Source organism: Passer domesticus, chromosome 12 (assembly GCF_036417665.1).
Source record: "Passer domesticus isolate bPasDom1 chromosome 12, bPasDom1.hap1, whole genome shotgun sequence".
Taxonomy (NCBI): Eukaryota; Metazoa; Chordata; class Aves; order Passeriformes; family Passeridae; genus Passer; species Passer domesticus.
The window spans coordinates 4,138,010-4,158,301 of NC_087485.1; the positions used below are offsets into that span (position 1 = coordinate 4,138,010).

Below are 20,292 nucleotides of genomic sequence, written 5' to 3' on the forward strand. Positions count from 1 at the left end.
AACAGAGCAGGAGGCATTGTTTGTCCCAGTGGCCCAAGAGTGTCCTCCAGCACACGGGATCAATGTGGGGACACACCCCAGAGCCATCATCAGTGCACTGATTAATTCCCCATCAATTAGCTCCATCTATTAAACAAAACACAAGTCCTGACCACGGCAGAGGTGAAGGATACACTTATCCATTCCAAAAGGAAAACAGGCAGTCTGTGGCTTAAGGAGATACTCTAAAATGGCTTGAAAATTCCAGACCTGGAAAGACAGTCACAGCTGCTCTATTTGAAGTATTTTATGAGAATTCTCTCTCCTTTCTCCTGTTTTTTTGGTTTTTTTGGTTTTTTCTGGTTTTTTTTTTTTTTTTGTTTTTTTTGGTTTTTTTTTTTGTCATTACTCCTCGTGCAAGAATAGCTGGGTAAACCAGGGTAATTAATTCAAGTGTTGTGTCTCTTTTCAAATTTTCATCTTACCTGTTCTCCTGAAACTGAACTTCCAAAAATGCAACTAAAAATTGGAAGAGCAGAATGAAAATATAGCTCAGATTCAATTTTTCCTAGTCTTAAAATTACTGAACAATTGATAGGTGCCTCACTACAAAGAATGATGCTGATGTTTAAAGTGAATAGTTTAGGAATACTTGGTCAGCTACCTAGCCTCAGACACAGCATTTCAAGGTACAAATTTGCAAGATATACATGAAAACTTATACTTCTCATGTGTATTTAAATATATTTATTTTAGATGCTTAATCAAACCAGATTTTTCTAGGCCCTTCTCCTAAGGGACATAACCAAAATGTCCCTTTGTTTCTCTTTATTAATGATTTCCACATACTTTCCAAAGTATAGTGTCTTATTTAATAATTAATATAATTTAATAATTAATAATTCACTATGTGCTGTTCAGAGAAAAGGGTCCTGAAGGCTGATAATTTACACATATTGTAAAGAATCTGGGATTAAACTGTAATTCAGGAGTGCTTTACTTTAGTCAAACTCACAATGCCCTGTTTTGCTGGAGTAACAGCTAAAAATGTAGACTAGCAATGAATTCAACTTCTTTTAATTTAATTTAAATTCTTTTAAAACTAATAGCTGAGCATGTTTATAAATATTGTTATGGATCAGAAGATAAATTCATCTCTGAACTGATTCTGAAGGTTAATTTTCATTATATTTAACTTCTATTTCTCATGCTATAAAGAGAATTTCAGTCTGGAACAAAGCCAGCTAGTTGGACTGCAGTTAAAAATGCTGACACATGACTGAAGCAGACCTCAACCACTGCACTTCAGCTTCCACACCACATTCAGATTTTTCCAGCTGGTTTGGAGAATTCAAAGATAATGGCTGGTACACAGCTCACACCTTCTCCGAGGTTAAAGAACTGCAAAATTAACAAAATGCTTTCAACAGAGAAATATATAGATCTGTTGGGGCAGAAAAAAGTGAAAATACAGGCAACAAAACACCTAAATGTAGTAATGTTTTGGACTCCAGAACTCAAGCACACCAATAGTCCCTAAGTTTGGCTGATTTAATGACCTTCTAGAAGATTAGGCTACAGACACCTCATATGGATTCATGTTCAATAAGCAAGTAATTCTGATCAAAAGATGAGAAAAAATTTGTTCCCAAGATTCCCAACAATTTTAAAAATCACCTCATAAAGACAGAGTGCATCCACCCAGCAGCAGTTCTCCCTGTGCAACCTCACAGGCAGAAAGTGTTCTGATAAAATTTTTTTGTAAATATTAATATTACTGTTCTTCCAGATTACCACAAATTTAATCTTTGCCTTGCCCAGATTTTGTTGTTCAAGCTCATAAAAATCTGACTCTCGCTAGAGCTGGAGTTTGTATCTGCCTCACTGGAAAAGGTTGGTTTGGAGTCACAAGTTAAACTCAATCTTTGACCTTTTCCTTCTGCCTCGTGTGTTTGGAGCCAGAGGAAGTGCAATGATAACCATGTCTGCTGAAACAATCTTTAAGTCAGTTCATCTTAAACACACAGAAATGCCCTTCTTCCAGCCTCTAACAGAGCACACCATACCACACCAGCAGATCATGTCTCAGAAAGAACTCGCTGCTTCAAATGACTGGCAAAAGTCATGAAATTCAACGAGCAATGCATAAACAAAGAAACACCTGGCATCATTCACATCAATGTGAGATATCAACAATTTTTTATTAAAATAAGTTATTTCAGTGATTTAAAACAGCTTCTATAAGAATATAACAATTTAACAATTGTTAACTTCAAAAATTTATAAATGTTTTCCCTCATGGATTAAAAAAAATAGCACACGCATTCAAACCTACTTTCATACTCAAACACCTGCAACTGTGATAAAGTTGCTACAGAGTCTGCCCCAAGGAAGAACTGAGAGGTGAGGTCTTGGAGATAAAACACAGAATGCAAGAACCAAGAGAAGAGTTAGAAAATAGCCTTGCCCATCACTTGCAAGTCAGCAGAAGAGTCACTGCAGTATTTTCATTCTGCACACAGTGTAACATCATATTCTGGGGAAAAATTTTACAGTAAAACAAAATGCATCTGCATAAATACTGATGGCATACCTTTTATAACCCCTGACATTGTTCATGAGTGGAGAATGTGCACAGCACTTTTCAAAGGACTACAAAATGAGCTAATTCTTAAATATTTGCACAAGAGCAGCATGAGGGACTCACTCCTGTGTCCATCACACAGTGGCTGTGCTGTGTCAGGAATACACACACCAGTGGAGGAAGCCAGGACAAATGGACAGTTTGGTAGGGTCTGCTCTAGAACTGAGCTTAAAAAGAATTCTGACAGGCGGAACAATCCACACATGGATAATAAAGATAAAACCAGCTCTATACAGCAGTCTAGGTTATAGCTCCACCTCCCAAATCCACAGTTGATGTGATTTTTTTTCCTTTGTTTAAGCAGGGCTTACACCCATCTAATTCTTGAACAGGTCAATCACAGCTGGGTACTGAAGAGATTTCAGGAAGGAGGATGAAAAGCAGAGAATTGCCTTTAACTTTTCTCTGGTTTTCAGTTCGGTGATTAGTAATTAATTTCTTTATAATAAAAAATTTACAGAAGCCACCCCATTGTGGGATACACTATTATAACACTTTCATCTCTGAGACAAGACTGTCTTTACAGAATAGCTAAAACCTCAAGGGGGTTCCTCAAACCATCATCTGTGAATGCACAATGGCATCAATTAATCGCCTCTTGAAACAACAGAACTCACAGCGTGGGGAGCAAGAGAAATTGAAAATTGCTGAGGCAGCTGCATCAGGCCATGAATCCCAAATCCCTGCAAGTCCTCTGTGATCAGAAGTACAGCTCTGTGGAAGCAGCATTTTATGCCTCAGGCAGTCACTCCGAAAACTAAACTCCTCTGCACACATTTGAACACTGAAATTGGGAATACAGATAGAAAAACTCATCCCATGTAGGGATAAGACAACCACGAGTTTGATGGTAACAATATAGCACAAAGGAACAACACATACACAAATTATGACAACTGCTGTTAAATATTCCATCAAAGGCCTTTAGCTGTGCTCTGGCAGGAAAATACACTTGCTAATCTAACAAGTGTTCTCATCTGCAGCTTTATGTTCTTGATTTGATTAAAGGCACCAGAAGGATGTACCTCTATATTTGTGCACACTATCATTCTTGGATTAGTTACGTTTTGGGAAAACAGTCTACATTTACAGAACACAATCATTTGACTATCGTCTACGTAGGATTGCAAGATTAAAAATTGACAGTTCATTTAAAAATTCATTTCTAAGCACATTAGCAGCTGAAAGGATTTGCAGAAATGATACTGTACAAAAGTAAGCGCTCCTCAGAATTTTAAATACCTTCCTTTTCTGCAAATAAACAGATATCTCTTACTGCATATCTTAAAACTTTTCCTTCCAGTGCCTCGAGGCTGTGAACAGAAGTTCACAGGGGCTATGAATAGAGGTTCACACATTGCTCCTTTCTTGAACCTTTAAAGAGAGTTCAACAGGAAAAACACAACTACAGTAACAGAGGGTATTTGCTTTCAACAAAATTAACATACTATCTTGTTCTCAAAAATGTAACAGAAATTTTTTAATAAGAAACAATAGCTGCCCAAAATATTTTATACAGTATCAGCAGCACAATCTGCTGTCTTGAGGACTGTAACATACATGACGTGACAATGCTGGTGTAGAAGTGCTTTTACAGCATTTAATAAATTAAAAACTCACTACTAGTTAATCTTGAGGAACCAGGTTGTTTAAGTGGTTTTATTCCATGCATGCAAATTGTTGTGACTGTCTTATCTGTGAGTGTACACACTGGGCTTGTGTACACACACGCAGGAGATGATTTGTACTTCAGGTACTGATAATGAGAAGTGAGGTCCATCCAACTACACATCCTCAAGTTTTAAAAATCTTGAATACACAGAAGTTCTGGCCTGCACAGAGGGTATGCTTTGTACAGAATATAAATTATTAGATATTAAAACAGTTTTTCTTAGAAGAAAAATTATAAAGGAAATCCATATTTCCTCTTCCTTCTCTTCTTCCAGTCACTCTGTCTGATGAGACCGTCACTGAGTAGGATGACCAGGATAAATTCATCTCTTCCTGAATTGCACCATAAAGCACACATCAAAGAACGATGGGCTCTAAGAGTAGAATTTGCTGTTACTGACTTTCTTCTCCTTTAATCTTAAGGGAAAAGAAAAGGAAAAAGTCAAGCCTAATAGGAATTTCTCAGAGGAAAACAGTCTATCAAATTCAATGTACTTGGATACCAGTGGCAAGTAATGTCTCAGCAATGAGCACTGCAATTTTTCCCTCAATAAATGGGAGTAAACAAGTGATTCACGCGGCTGTTCAGAACACACAAAAAAGAGCAAAAATATTTAAAATCTTGAGATCTACTCAAAACTTCCTCTTGGTACATGAAGCCTCCCTCTCTCTCCCTCACACCCAGCCCAAAGGTGGCAGCAAAGGAGAAGGAACCTTCCCCTGAGCTCTGGCTAATGCACTGACACTGAACTGACAATGCTGTGCTGTTACAACTCAATACTGGTTTTATCTTTTGTGGTTTGTGTATCTGTTCCCACATATCTCATATGTGCATGACATTTCCAGGGACATAACTCTGATAGTGTAGAAAGAGTGAAGAGGTTTATTTATTTGTCTGTATATACTCCCAGGCTTTCCTCCCAGAGAGCAGCAGAGAGGGATATAAAACCTGACAGGATTACAAGTGTCACTGTGATCACTGCACACATTCCTCAGCTTCTGCTGGCCTCTAGTGGCTTGAGGCCCAGCCTGGCTTCTCTACAGCCCTTCCTCATTCCAGATGAGCTCATCCTACCCTCACCACTCTTTAGATGTTCCCTTTGATATGCCTGAGGTTTCCTTACCATAAATCCTGTCTAGACAGAGCTGCAGAGAAGGGAGAATGATCATCAACCCACCTGCGGTTGCAAGTCTCTTGATAAATCTGTAGTTTGTGCTCATTGACGTTGAATTCTTTCAGAATAGCATCCCTGTTGGGATTCCTCAGGTTCATGTGGCTGTCATAGAGGAACAGCTGGGTGTTCAGCTCCTCCTGCCGCTTCCGAAGTTGCCGACAGGAGGAATAAAGCTCTTCCTCACTTTCCTTCAAAGGAATATTGGAAATCAAGGTGATTTTGTAAAATGTGTTCTCAAAATGACACAGAACCAGCAGAGTTTGGGGGGATGAGTTTGTTTTCCTAACCACATTTTAGTAACTGCATAGAATATTTTATTCATTCAGAACATTATTTATTAGCTTGATAGATGCTTCTGGAATGTTTCTGGAAACAAATTAACTTAGAAAGCACTAAAAAGACCCAAAAAACCTCAGCCCCACAGTATGACCTGCCATACTCTCTGACAGGGGCATCAGGGACATTCTAGCACAGGTTGCAAAATTTGTGTATCTAAACACTGCTATTGGAGTATTTTTCTCTAATAGACCATGCTATTCTGTCGAGGAAATAACAGAAAATAGTTAATCATGATGGCTTATCAGATTATATTAATATTAAAAATACATTTTTAAAATATTTAGGTTTTGGCTTTTCCATATTTGTGTATCATGTGACAAACTGACAATCCTGGGGATTTTCTATTGAAATGTAGACTAAAGGTGAAAATATTGACTGGTAAACAGGACCCCTTACAGCAGCAGATACTCAGATGTACCAAGAAAGAAGGACAGATCCTGTATTTCTATTGTAACTATGGCAATTCAGTACTTGCAAAGGAACCAAGTAGGTCTGAGTTTCTATTGTGGCCCACAGTAGAAGGTCTCAAAATATTCTACAACCATAAGCAATAATCATGATTCCCTTTAGGATTTCAAATTATTTTAATACTTCAAAACTTTGGATGAAGAAGCTGCCTCTTTATAGAGTTACTAGTGGGGAATAGAACTGGCAGGACTGAAGTCTTAATTTTCACATCAGCAGCAAAACAAGATACTCCTTCTACAAGAAATGACATGCAATCAATAAATGTAATAAATCCAAACATTTTCAGAGGCAGCATACTAATAAGAATGCCTCTTTCTGCATTCAGTCCAGATCTAGGAAAATTGATAGCTTAGCAACATACCCAAGAGGTTTCAGTTACAGCAACAAGATCCTTTCCTAAACCCTTTTTTCCTCCTGAAACATTCCTATGCAGGCATGGGTTGGAGCAACTGAAACAGCCTCAGTGCTACGCTACTGATCAAGACTTAAAGAGTAATTTATTTAATTTTCACTTGTAAAGGGTTAGGAAACTTTGTATTCCCAAATCACAAAAGAAATGCAGATTGCTAATTACCAATTTGCAGGTGTAATCATCAAGATGCATAAGGACCACTGTTAGTTCTTGTAAACACATGTATCCACAAAGGTACAGCTTAAACTGTATTTTAAGATGTCCCCTTCAATCTCTAAGTCAAGAAGATATACACCATTGAGGCTGACTGTAGTCAGAAAAAGCTGAAGAAATACATGCACTTTCTGAAGGAAGTAAAGCAATTTTCAAGCAAATAAGTCATGCCTTTACGTGTAACAACCACCTCACTATATTCCTACAATGATTCCTATGATTCCTACAATATCAAAAAACATGTTTAATTTGTACAGGAACTACTAAGGCCCCACATAATAATTCACAAATGTGCATGTTTATGTCTACAATGTTTTCACTTTACTATTCCTGATAAACTCTACAGCCATCTGTAATTCCTCATTATAATCTTGTATTTCATCTCCAAGAACATGCAGATGGGCTCTGTATATAAACAGGCCTATTATTAAATATCATTATTTTATGGAAGGCCATCACTTTTTAAAAAGAAGAAGAGGAACAGAGGCAGCCTTGATCTTTTCTGATGCTTCTTGAATAACCTGTCTAGAGTTGACAACTGTGGTAAGTCTGGGTTGGTTGCAGGCTGCCAAACAAAAGGAAGTTTTTGGAAGTTGTCCTGCACTGCATTGCTACCAGGCATTGTAAAAACACTGAGCTGAGCTGCATCTTCATTTGGCTTAACGAGCAGAAGGGGATTCTAGAGTGTGAAATGTGCTACTGTCAAAGGAGTCAGTGCTGACAGATTGGGGGACAGACTGCTGCTATGAACAACATTTGAGAGCTGCTCCTGCCCCAGGCAATAATGATCTGGATTCCTGAAGAGAAACCACACAGGAGGGATTTGAATGTATCCACAAGTGATGTCCATGCTCAGCATTAGCAATGGTGACTTTGTCAGTTTTCTCTAAGGGAGCAAGCCCAAAACCAGCAGCTTACCAGGCCTCCCCTATGAGATCTGACTCACTGAAATATGAACAATTTAAATATTATCTTGAAAGGATACGGGTCTCCTCTTCACACACACATCCCTGGTCTCAGCTTTTGATCTCTCCTGCTCTCAGAACCCTTGGCTGGCCCACAGAAGGAACTTAGAGGAACCTACCACAGCTTTCAAACACTGTCATTGCACACACTGTCCTTTTACATCAGGTGTTACAAAGTGGCTTCATAAAAACCTCCACAAAGGATGTTTGAAAAAGGCTTCCACTCCTCTGGGAAGAACAATGTGACTGAATTCAGAAATTTCCAGTTCAGTGTATGCAGGTACAAATCCCTCCAGAGACATAATGACTTAGAGTTCACAGAAGTTGATGTTTCAATCAGGAAAATAATGTCACTAGTGTGAAGTGCAGCGTGGGCCTGAATGGTTTGACAGACTAAAAATAAGAACTTGAATTTTTTTTTTTTTCTCTGAATCAGAAGGGTGCTGGAAAGCACCCTGAAATAGGCACTTCCCAGAAGCATCTTTAAACTTTCATCATATCACAAGTGTATTTAAATTATGTAATATATTATTGAGAAAGAGTCTGAGAAATATCCTACAAATCAACATATACAGCAGCACCCTTGGAACACCGACAAATACTGTTCACAGATCAGCTGCTTTAATGCCTGGATTCATGAGCACCATTATTTTTCCCCTATGTGTTTTAAAATACTACTATTTCAAGTAGGTGTTTAGAGAGGCTTAAAAGGAGGATATTAGCAGTTCTTTAAGAACCAGATATGTCTTCTACTTGATGGGTTGTTTATTTTAATGAAATACTGGGAGAAATTACTATCTTCTATTGCTAAAGTGATTTCTTTTTATGTAAGACCTATAAAAAAAAGATTAATCTATGAAGGCAAAGCTGATTTTAGCTAGCTTTGCATGGCATCAGTCAGTTAACAAGGAAAGACAACAACCACGCTGTTACAGCAAAAAACTATTGGAGGTAATGAGGCTTTGTTTGTGTGTTATTTCTTTTAACAACCGTGTAATCTGTCCACCCAGAAGGAGAGTAACTCCGTTTTGCTATTTGTCTTCCCCAGTACCTGCTGAAGAAATGCCTGACAACAGCACATCAGACACAGAACAGAAAACTGAATCCTCAGTTCCTGGTTCCCACAAAGAGCTGATAACAGACACCCAAAGTGCCCACAACAAACCCCAGTGCTTCTCACCAGAACCTGTTGCATCTCACAGTGCACCAGGAGCGAGGCCAGCTCTATATCTTCACTGTAGCCATTCTTGAGAGGAACTGACCTAAAACCTGGGGCAGGGGGAAGGAAAACAAAGGGCAATTATAGAGTCCATCAAGGGAGAATTTGCAGTCACAGAAATGGTGTACACTTTGAACATTCTTCAGTGCTCAAATGCTCCTCTGCTGAGAGCAGGCTCCACTTTGGCAATTGCAGAGGAGCAAAAGGCAAGACTGGCAAAATTGAGAAACACCTGATTTCACATGCTTGAAAAGTAAAGCCAGAGGAAGGAGCAGGAGGGAGTCTGGCATCAGAGAGGAAGGCACAGCTTACTAATGCTCAACAGCACCTCATTAGAACTGCTGCTCTCACCTGATTTGATTCCTTTGATGGGAAAAGTGGCATGTGCTAAGAAGTTGGGATCACTGAACATATCCTCCTCATAAACAACAAAGCGCAGGAACGCCAGATTTGGGTCGTAAATTTCAAACCTCACTTGCTCTGCATAAGGTGCCCAAATTGGATTAAGGCCATTGTCATCTGTAATGAAAAAGAAACATTTGCAGTATGAAGCAATAATTTCACTTCATTCACATATGAGTATGTATCCCAGGAAATTTTCTAGGGATACAGAAGCCCAAAAATCCTATTTGCCATCTGTCTCCTGTTGTAACCTTGCTTCAGAAAGTTTGTATTTGTTTACTTGGTGGTGGGGGTGGGAGGAAACTTGGCAGGGATGAAAATCCATGAAGAAAAGCTATTATTTGTATTCAAACATATAAAACCGCCTAGGACATGTAAAGAAAAGAAACAGCTAATTAATTTCTCACATTCATAAGCCTCATGTTCCATACCCAAGAGAAAGCAGGAAAAGCACTAGGAAGACTCATGTACCTTGGTCCAATTTTTGTAGTTATGCACAGAACACCAAAATTTGGTTTAAGTGACACAGACAGGAAGTTTGTTTTCTAAACTCTTGGTCACTTCCCAGAGAAAGTTTAAATCATAATAATCTTCTCTGAAGTACTGAGGAGCCACAATGCACATTCTGCTCCTAATGCTGTGGTTATTTTCCACTGGTATCACTGGTTTGGATAATCAGAACCAAAGTCTGTTTTTTACCAGAGGAACACTGTTGCATCAAAAAACACTGAATGGTGAAATATGAAGTGGCTGAAACATTGCCCCACTTCAGCACACTTAAGTTCATGCACACACAAACACATTCCTTATCCAGAACTCCCCAGGACTAAGCTTTGATCAAACTCCTAATGCATTTCAAGTTAAAATATTTTACAGCCCTATACACCCAAGCTGCATCCAAAGGGGTGTCTTAGAACCTCAGTTTAAATAAACAGTCTGGAGCTCAAAGTAGTAACTCCCCATTTGGACCAGACTGACTAGCACTGTTGGAGGCAATCTCAAGACAGTCATTTTTTTAAAATATGCAAATACAGAAACTTATGCATGGGCAACAACACAACAGAATGGGACTTTTTTTTTCCCCAAACTGCAATAGTATGTTTTTTTCTAAATTTGGTATACATTGACGTTTCTCAAATTAACAGACCCCAAGACAAGCAAAAGAACAAGAGTTTGTGACTCATCAGTCTAGAGCTATAGTTAACTTACTCCCCCTATAATGTTCATCCTCTGCTCACTTTAAGTACCCTAGAAGTAGAACCATATCCCTGCAACACAGAAACACACAGATACTCACTCACAACTGTTGTCTTGAATTTGTTGTTGTCATATTCAGCCCCACAAATTTCAACCTCTACAAAGGGACAGGCAATGCTTCTACCAAGTTTAGGGAGATGACGAGCACCTAAAACCTGCAAAAGCAACTGTAAATTAGAACCACCTCCAAAGGAAACTTGGCATCATTTTTGCTAACAGAAGGTAGCCTACAGAACTAGAGGGGGGAAAAATCCAGACATGGAAAAGCACACATTCTCTCTCTCTTGAATATGTTTGCATGTATTATCTGTGCCAACAATAACAATACCTCCAGTAGTCTGGGTAACTCAATGATTTTCATTGTAAGAAAAAAAAAAAAAAAAAGACAATGTAGCTGACATTCATAACACACAGTGTGCAGCTCCAAGACAGGCCTGTAGCACAAGTTTTGTTTTCTTTCTTCTGTGTTTATTACATACCCATTTCAAGACATTTCTGCTTTGCATACACAGGCCCTATTTACCTCACCTTTAAGCTGCAGTGGAGAGTAATTAATGTGTTTCTTCTTTCTCAGAAAACATACTTTTAAAGAACCTGTCTTACTGCATAGCAACTGAGAACAGAAACAAGTTCAACCCTGCTTGGCACCCAGTCAAGATGGCAACATTTTCCAATGATAAACTCATCTCTTTAAGAAAAATGAGAATGACATTCAGATTAAGTCATAGTGTATTAAATAGGAAGTGGGGGATCAGCTTATTAGGTTTTCTGTTTCATTTCTATATTTCATTATAAATATCTTTCTTTCACACTCAAAATCCCTGAACTAGTTAGTCTGCTGCTACTCAATCTCCAATAGGACCCATCTACTAAGAACTCATTTGATTGGAAATTCAAGTTAGTTCATTTGATGCATTTATTAGCAATTACACAAAATGATCCCAGGATTCTGTTTTCAGTCCTATGGCTTGTTCTTCATTAGCATGATAAAGACATGTATTTCTTTTCAGGAACCAGTGAAGTTAGTTTTATCCTCACACACACTGACATTTAAAAACAGTATTTTGACAATCTGTCAAATCTTGCTCTGAAACATAATAGCTTCATTTTTAATTTTATAGAGATTTATGACTTGAAAAAACCATAATTTACTAAAGAGATTTACCCTCACTGTCATAATCATCTGCAATTTCCTCTTGGAGTCATTTGGCATTGGGTCATACTCCTCATTTCTCATGCTCTCTGGCTGCAGCACGTAGCCAGTGCGTCCATTCAGGGAGAACAGGGCATGGTTCAATTGCATGTATTTATCTGGGGAGAGAGTTAAACAGTCACAACACAAGATCCGCTGGAATAAAGCTAAGGAAATACCAGATTAATGTCACCTCTCTGCAATTCTTTCTGGTCACCAGTTCATCAGAAAGAGCTGGAAAGGTGGGAGACTTGGTTCCTTCAGTAACTGAATCTGACAGGCCATTTTGCACCAATTCTAATCCCAAAAAAACCCATCTCCATCCCCAGTCAGCTTCCTATCAGTGTATCACAAACTAGCTGGCCCTCACCAGGAAGTGGAATACAGCCTTCCCTGTGGCTGTATTCATCCATCTGAAACTCACTTTAAATATATCTGCTTGCTTCCTACACAGAGATGAAAGTGAAATAAATATTTCAGGACTTGGGGGCAGTTAGGCTCAGAGACAAGACTTTTGGAGACCCAGAAGCTTTCTGGGGCCCAGCTCTGGATGGCAACCCACACATGAAAAAGCAAACTTCGAACACCGCTTCTTGCAGAGAAGTTCAAATAATCAGGATGGTGATTAGAAGGGCAGAAGGGCCATAAAGGGGCTCATTTACAGTGAAACAGAAGGTGGATTAGATTCTTTTTCAAAGAGAAAATTACCTGGAGTTTGGAAGTTCAGAGCCACCATCTGGGAGCCACAAAGCCAGAGGCGAAATGGGTCATAGTTGGATGAGTCAACCCTCTGTCCTTTGGGGTACACACGAGTCAGGCCCTTCAGGTTGTACTTCAGCAACTCCAGTGGCTTTTGCTTAATGATGCTCTCTGCCTTGGTTTCCACAAAAGAACGGATTTCTCTGAAATCAGGATTGTCTACACAGGGGTAGGAGGAAAAAAAGTGGTTATCAAAGGAAGAAAGAAGTTGACATTTATACTGTATTTTCACCAAGACTTTGTTTTACTTTGTTTTGCCTTGTCCTTTAATGCAATAATTGGCACAGTTTTCGGGCAGTCACAGCAAACTGGTTGAAAATCATGCCTGAAAGTTAAAATTGCCTTCCTGCCACATGCTTTACAGAAGGGCAGATAAGAGCCTGCAGTCATGTTCTCATCTTATCATTGCTAATAATGTACTTCTGATCACTATAACACATATTTAAATGAGACATCTTTTCCTGGGTCTAAATGGGGAGAAGAAAGGGTGAGCCAGGGTTAGCCAATGTCTCAAAAAATGACTATAATTATAATGTCTTAAATGCAGTGACAGCTTATTAAAAACATTTGCAAAGAAACTTAAAGAAGAAGAGCACATTTACTGGCTTCTCCAGCAGCAATGACAAAAAACTGGAATTAAAAGTACATATTTCATTGTCAGAATCCACAGCTGCACTTACACAGGCCCAGTTGTGTTATGAAGCCATACATCATTCCAACAGCTTAGTCCTGGCAAACATGTTCTTAAAGTAAAATTAAAAAATGCACAGTAAACCTATTTATGAAGGTTTTTTACAAACAAATCACAAGTGTTCAGCCAGAGTTTTTAATCTCAAAAAGTCAATTGACACATAACTAGCGAGCTTCCCCATGGAATATACATCTGAGAGGGTGTCTCTAGTCAATTAATTAAAATTTGTGACAGTTCTTTTGTGATAGATGAACAGCACCAAGTCCCCTGGTGTACAATTTCAAAGTGCTATTGAAAACCGCCTGGGTGAAGCAGAGCTTTGTTTTCCAGTAGGACAGATTTTATCTTCAGACCTAAAATCCCAACTAACATCTGTAAAGATAGCAGAAAGGATAAAAATCAGATGCAATATTAAAGGCAATACCTAAATTGTCCTTGGTTTTGCTTGTTGGCTTGCAGTAGATTACTAGATCAGATAATTCAATAGCAATTAACTGATTCTTTTCCCAGTATTTCCTCCTGTTCTCCTGAAAAACATAACAAAGTTTTAGATTCTAGGAACACTGAGTATTATGGTGCAGTAGCTCCAGGGTGCACTCTAATGAATTCCTTCTTTGGTGCCAGATTCCTATCTGATACCTTAGACACTTGCACAGATGTGATGCACTTTCAGACCCAGCTCAGAGAACAGGTAATAACCAAATGGTGAGGTTTAATCACCATTAGTGATTAGTTGGGGATGTACTTTCAGGGGTTTTTTTTGGTGGGGAGAAAAGTGTTGTTTTATAAGCAAGGGTTCCAGTTCTTCCCTGATCAGTCATGCTCAGAATCCTGGACACATTTTCTTTTCTTTTAATGTGGCTCTACTCAACTCAATTTTAGTTACATTCTTAACCCTATACCTCATATAAATGCAAATGTATGCAGAAAAAATGCAAAGGGTAGTAAAGTGTTTCTGTATCTATTTATAATCCTTGGCAGAACTTGAGTCTTGTTAGTAACTCCCAAACAGTGAAATTCAAACCCTCTGAGCATCATTCCTGTGTTGTTTTCTATTTGTGCACCAAACCCATCATGTTCTGTATGGAAAATCATGTGCAAGCTTGTTAAACCCCCAGCACCAAACCTGCTCTCTCTACTTCCACGTTTGCAAGCACCTGCTCTGTGGAAGCTGAGCAGTGTTCCCTGCCAGCAGAGACTGGGAACTGCTAAAAGCAGCAGAAATGTCCTGAGTGGAGACATTTGGGCTGCAGGCTTTTCAGGCATAAGAAGCAGCTACAGGATAAAACATGTTAGAGTAGTCCCATACTGAACAGTGATTAGCTTTGGCACAAAAGATCATGAAGCAGCAGCAATCAGGAAGCCTTCCAAAAGAATTCCCTCAACAAGACAAACATAAAAGGAATGAAAATCAGAACCAAGGAGCCACAGGTTTCCAGAATATCTCACTGAACCAGAGATTATACATTAAAGTCAAAGAAAAAGAAAGAGGAATACAGTGTTTTTACTAGGAAATAACCTTGGGAAAAAGCTGTACAAACCTCATTGTACTTAGTGATCCACCACAGTTCCCAGACATTGCTCAACAGTGACCAGAGCTCTGAGCAGCAAAAGATCACTTTTTGGTGGCATGGGCTCATTTCTAGCCAGAACCCTCTAGAGATAACCAAACAGGAGAGCAAAGAACAACCACCCCAGGGAGCATGGCAAGTGTCAGTACTGAGCAGAGAAGAGACAAGAAGCTTAGTTTTATTTTTTGTGCGTAACAGACATTGTCCAAAACCAAACTCATTTAAAAATCCCCCTGTATCACATTGCAGCACAGTCTTAACTCACTGTGCTTTTTCCTTCCCCAAAATTCAGCCTCTTAACTGTACTGGCAACAAGGGCTTTTCCTCATCTTCATCCCCTCCCCAAGCAGCAGTCAGTCTGTCATGTGAACTTTGTAGAGGCCACGCTGTGAGAAAAGCCTCCCAGCTGACAGAAATGAGTTTTAAAGCATCTTTGAACACAGACTGTTTAATACTCCTCCAACTCTATGGAGAGAGAAAAAGCTGCCAGGCTCCTGAAGAGCAATTGTTGTAGCATAAAAAACATTCAATTTGGAGACACTTCTTTTAGGTCATGTTTCCCTTTTTCTCATTTCTACTTCTAAATGAAAGCCTGGCACAAGAACTGTATCTCTCCTCCCCCAACAATAGGTCAACAGCTCCTGTTGCTTCTCCCCTTGCTGTATTTACAGTCCTCTGCTTGAGATATCAACTTGTCTGCTATAAATAGGATCAGGACAACCCTCAGAGCACTTCCACTCTGTACAACAGATAAACAGCATGAGTCTGAAACACTGAAACACATTTTCCATCAACCATATCACCCACTTAACAATAAAAGGTGAATAAAAGCAACAAAAAGAGAGTATCCTTAAGCACAGCCAAAGAAAGGACTTTTTGGTCAAATCAGACTTCTTAAATACTAGAAAAGATTACAGGGAGGTAAATTAGTACATCAGAACAGGAAAAGTAAGTCTTGAAGAAGGTCTTTAAGTGGCAGTAGAGGTACATAGAAGCTAAACTTAGGCAAAATCCTTGAATCTCTAGGCAAGTATTTGGAACTACTATTATTGAAGAACTGGGAAATTAGTTACAAATAAAGTATTAGCCAAACAATCCTCTATCAGTGCCACTGCATTCACTGGAAAACAGGGTTAGCAAAGAGGATAAGAACAGTTTAGGGAATGGCAGCTCAGATTTCACACACCCTCACTGGTGGATTCACAGTTCTGAAAAGAACAGTCTGATATCAGAGCTTCTGCTGCTCAACACTGGGATGAACCAGTGTGACCAGATGGAAAATTGTAGTGGTATCCACTCTGGCCTAGCAAGCACACTTCACTGAGGGGCAGGGGCAACACAGCCAGTACTCTGCTGGAGAACTCCTGTTAGCATCAATTTACACAAAATGCTCATTCATGTACTATTCCCCAGAGAGGTTATGGAACAAGATGCACAGCATCAATAAAATGAGCAGACAACAGCAATGTGCAAGAGGGTGAAGGACCATGTGAGAGCAACATTGAGCAGTATAGGGCAGCTAAAGACAAAAGCTATTGCAAATTTATAGCAGTACATTATTAAAACAACAACAGATAAATTTGCAGCAATACCTCTTCTGCTGTTTTCCAAGTGATCTCACGGATACTTTGGTACCATTCAAAGAGTTCTTCTACTTTATCAGTTGCAAACTCAACACATGGATCTTCTGGATTCTTAGGTTCCAGAATGAAGACAAAAGGCTTTTTGTGTTTTCCTTGTGGCATTTTCACTGTTAGGTAATACCATAGCAAGAAATTTATACTGAAATCCAACAGCTCTTTTTCTAAGGTGTCATTGTTGATTTATTGCAGCATTTAGTATTATCAAGTTTCAACATATTAATTCTGCTGGCTATATTAATACAAGTAGGTGTTTAAGGGGTTGGGTTTTTTTTTCAAATCTCTCCTGCTTAAGATAAAAAAGTCTACTCAATAGAGAAAGGTTAAGAGCCCATATATAAGCATCAGAAAATACACACCAACATTGTAGGTATTGAGCACCAGGATGCCACGACACAGAGAGCCCAGTGGGTTGTCCTCAATGATCTGAAAAACATGAGTTAAATCTGACCCTAAATCTCTTGAGTGAACACACACAGGACATTAACAAATAATAAATGTGCACCATTAAATCCATCTCAGCTTTACTGACAGCATGCTCACTATAATGTTTAAAAGCCTGTTTTCATATCTAAAAAACACAAGAATCTCTTCAGTGAGAGAAGACAAAACAAGACTACTTTGTAGTAGCTTCTGTCCTGACACAACTGTTCCTTTTTCAACTCTGCTTAAGGTTACAATAACCAGGGGGGAGGAAATGTAATACTTATGGTTTTCTCCAAAGACTTCTGGAAAATCATTGGAAGTGCTTCAGAAGAACATAAGAATTCAATGTTTTATTTTTGAAATTCAAATATGTCAAAACTTATTACTGTTCAGTTCTGTTTTCTTTTGTTCAAGAGCTCTTTGTCCAAGACAGGGGAGCAGATTTTTTAGATTCTTTTGATAAACAGGATTGGTTTATGCATAAAAACTTGATAATGAAGAGTAAAATGACTAGTAAGGTGTGTTTGGACATATTATTTTCTTATTTGTAAATATTAATACAGTGATTATACAGGAAATTCAGCTATCATAAAACCATAGATATGTGGGTCCCTTCCAATATCTCTAAGGAGATATTCTATCTCCTTAAATAGCTTTCAGCAAGGGATGTCCTGACAAAAATATTCAGCAGCAGAGAACAATGAAGAATGCATTCATCCCTCTAGTCTGCTCCCTTAAACACAGCACATGGAATTGTGAGTGTATAAACCAGACTTCCACTTCAGTAGGTAGCCGAGGAAATGTAGCAAACCATAACCCTCACCTGATTTCCAAGCTCAGCAGAGTTATCAGATGACAGATCTTCAACATAATTAGATGGAAAATAATGTTGGACTTTTTCTCCATAATCTCCCTTCCACCTGAATTTAAACAGACAAGTAGAGAGAATGAAAAAAAAAGTTAAAGTGCTCCAAAAGGCCATTAATGAAGCAATAATCCCCAAGAAACTGGTCATTAGTACCCCATACTAGATTGTCTAGCTGCCTATCACCAAAAATATAAATGATGAAGTAGCTAAGAGCTCTAACAAAGTGATCATTAACTGTAGTAACAGATGATTTCAGAGGGATTACAGTTATTGTAAACTGCAATTAATGACTTAAGAGGCTTTTTCCCCCTCCAGTACTAAAAGTACTATTATGTGGTTGATTACCCTGTAGAAACTACAGGGAAACATTAGATTCCCAAGCTTTCCAAGCAATTTACAAGCCAGCTAAAAAAGAAAACCTGTTATGAAAGGAGACTGTACAGAGCACTAAAAAAAGTGGGTTTGATTCCTGAGAAATGCTTAGCAGAGCAAGGACAGAAGAAGAGAATGATTGCAATAACTTCCCAGAACACACAAATGTTCAGGAAGGATGGATGTATTATGGGAAAAATAGGGGATATACCAGACTATGAGGGTTCTGCAGGCTGAGGTTATTGCTGTGGGATAGAAAAATGAAAACGACATGAAAGGATAATTGAAGATGAGGGGATTTTGTGTTTGGGTTTATTTTGTTGGGTTTTTTAAATACACTGGCATAAAGATTTATAAGGGCACAGTTAATAAGCAGCAATCAGACAACAGGCAGTTTTTAAAAACTATTACTCAAAGCTCATTTTTTCCTCCATCTAGTAAGTCACCAGAAGCCCTCCCAGGAGGAATCTTTGTCCTTACCAGCCTCCAGTTTCCTTTGTGACATTATGAATTAAAGCTCCTCGAGAGAAGCTCAATTCATCACTCCTTTTGGCTCTGTAGTCATACAAGGCTTTCACTGTTCTCTGAGGCTTTAAGAGAAACAGAGCAAAGGGGTCATCTGAGGGGACAGGTCATAAAATAATCAATAATGCAATCTTAAAACAAAAAAATAGAGCAGATGGGATTTTTTTTGTTGTTATGAAGCTTAGAAAAGAAAATACTGAAGTTCCCGAGTGACATCTATTGGTGGAAGTAAGTGATGCTACTTTGGTACTCTTCAAGTATCAGCTTGGAAAAAAGAGAAAAATAAAAAATAAAATCTTTCTTGGGTGCTGCAACATAATTAGGCAGAAAACATAAAACCAAAAATTAAAAAAAAACATAGTGAAATATAAATCCTCTATTTTTATAACACGTTGGAGTTTTCAGGCTTAGGTGCCTACAAAACCTCCACTTCAAAACCCCATCAGCAATCCTGCTTCCTTTACGAAGACAAAGTTTCAGCAGGACAAGCTAAACCTTTATCTTGAATTTACTCCTATCCAAATGCTTCAGCAGCAATGCAAATTCACTGGTAAAAAAGACTAAAAAGAAAAAAGTTACAAAATTTACAAGAAGGCGATTTTCATGACAATTTACAAGGAGGCAGGTACTAGCAAGAATTACAGGTAAGTAATGTTTGCTGGGACACTTTTTTTTAAAACAGTATATAAAGGATAAAAATGCTAATGAGTCATTAATAGGCCAAAGGCTCCAAATTTTTAGAGAAAGCATGTGAATAAACTCTGCATTACTTGCGCATGCAGATCATGTCTGCTAATGGAACAAGAGTGCACAGACCCCCACAAACACAGAAATTTTCATGTTGTACTTTCTTCCCATGAAGATGTGGCCTTCTCAAACTGAACGCTCTCACAGGTATTTAATTTGGGGACCCACAAACCAAATCACCTCCACAGACCCAAGAGCAGAAAGTGCCCAAATTCCCAGTCTGAATGAATCACTAAAGGATTTGCACACAAGAAAATGTGTGGGTACAAATTTTAACAAGAAGCTAGAAAAAAGTCACACCCTTTAAATTTCTGTTGTCCAGTCCCCCCTAAACCAAGCAGCCTGATGCTTTCAATTCTTTGTATTTCTGCCAACAGGAAACCAACAAGTCTCATTTTCAGAAGTCTATAATAAGTGTGAATATCTCTCTTAAAGCATACCACTGTGGGGGTGATTTCACTGGGCTCCACATACATCTTGACTTCATAGAGGGAATTAATATCTTTTTCCTAAAAACAAGGAAGAAAAAATAATCAAGTTTCAGGAATCAGAAAGTTATAGAAGTACTTCATGTTTATTGAACATTTCTGAAACCACCTTTTTGACAGCACACAGGCCAACAGAAGAGGAGGGAAACCAGTCACTTCTGTTTTGCTCACTTCTAGAGTTGAACATAACTGAAGATGAGTGTGTTATTTAATCTGTCTATGCCTCAGTTTCATGAACAGTAAAACCTAGTGAAACAGCAATACCTCAC

General features: G+C 38.6%; 1 protein-coding gene across 12 annotated transcripts in view; it reads right to left on the reverse strand.

The window, feature by feature from the left end:
* Positions 1–2,159: 2,159 nt before the first annotated feature.
* PLCG2 (phospholipase C gamma 2) overlaps positions 2,160–20,292 on the reverse strand; it is a 68,878-nt gene continuing 50,745 nt past the window's right edge. For all 12 annotated transcript variants that reach the window (XM_064386429.1, XM_064386428.1, XM_064386426.1 and 9 more), the window contains 13 exons: positions 19,976–20,044; positions 18,744–18,853; positions 17,847–17,943; positions 16,957–17,023; positions 16,550–16,707; positions 13,811–13,913; positions 12,645–12,854; positions 11,910–12,055; positions 10,785–10,899; positions 9,437–9,604; positions 9,047–9,135; positions 5,473–5,657; positions 2,160–4,711 (listed from right to left, as the gene is read on the reverse strand). In XM_064386429.1, coding sequence (XP_064242499.1) covers positions 4,669–4,711; positions 5,473–5,657; positions 9,047–9,135; positions 9,437–9,604; positions 10,785–10,899; positions 11,910–12,055; positions 12,645–12,854; positions 13,811–13,913; positions 16,550–16,707; positions 16,957–17,023; positions 17,847–17,943; positions 18,744–18,853; positions 19,976–20,044 — 1,560 coding nt within the window. In that variant the 3' untranslated portion in view covers positions 2,160–4,668. The remainder of the gene's footprint in view (positions 4,712–5,472; positions 5,658–9,046; positions 9,136–9,436; positions 9,605–10,784; positions 10,900–11,909; positions 12,056–12,644; positions 12,855–13,810; positions 13,914–16,549; positions 16,708–16,956; positions 17,024–17,846; positions 17,944–18,743; positions 18,854–19,975; positions 20,045–20,292) is intronic.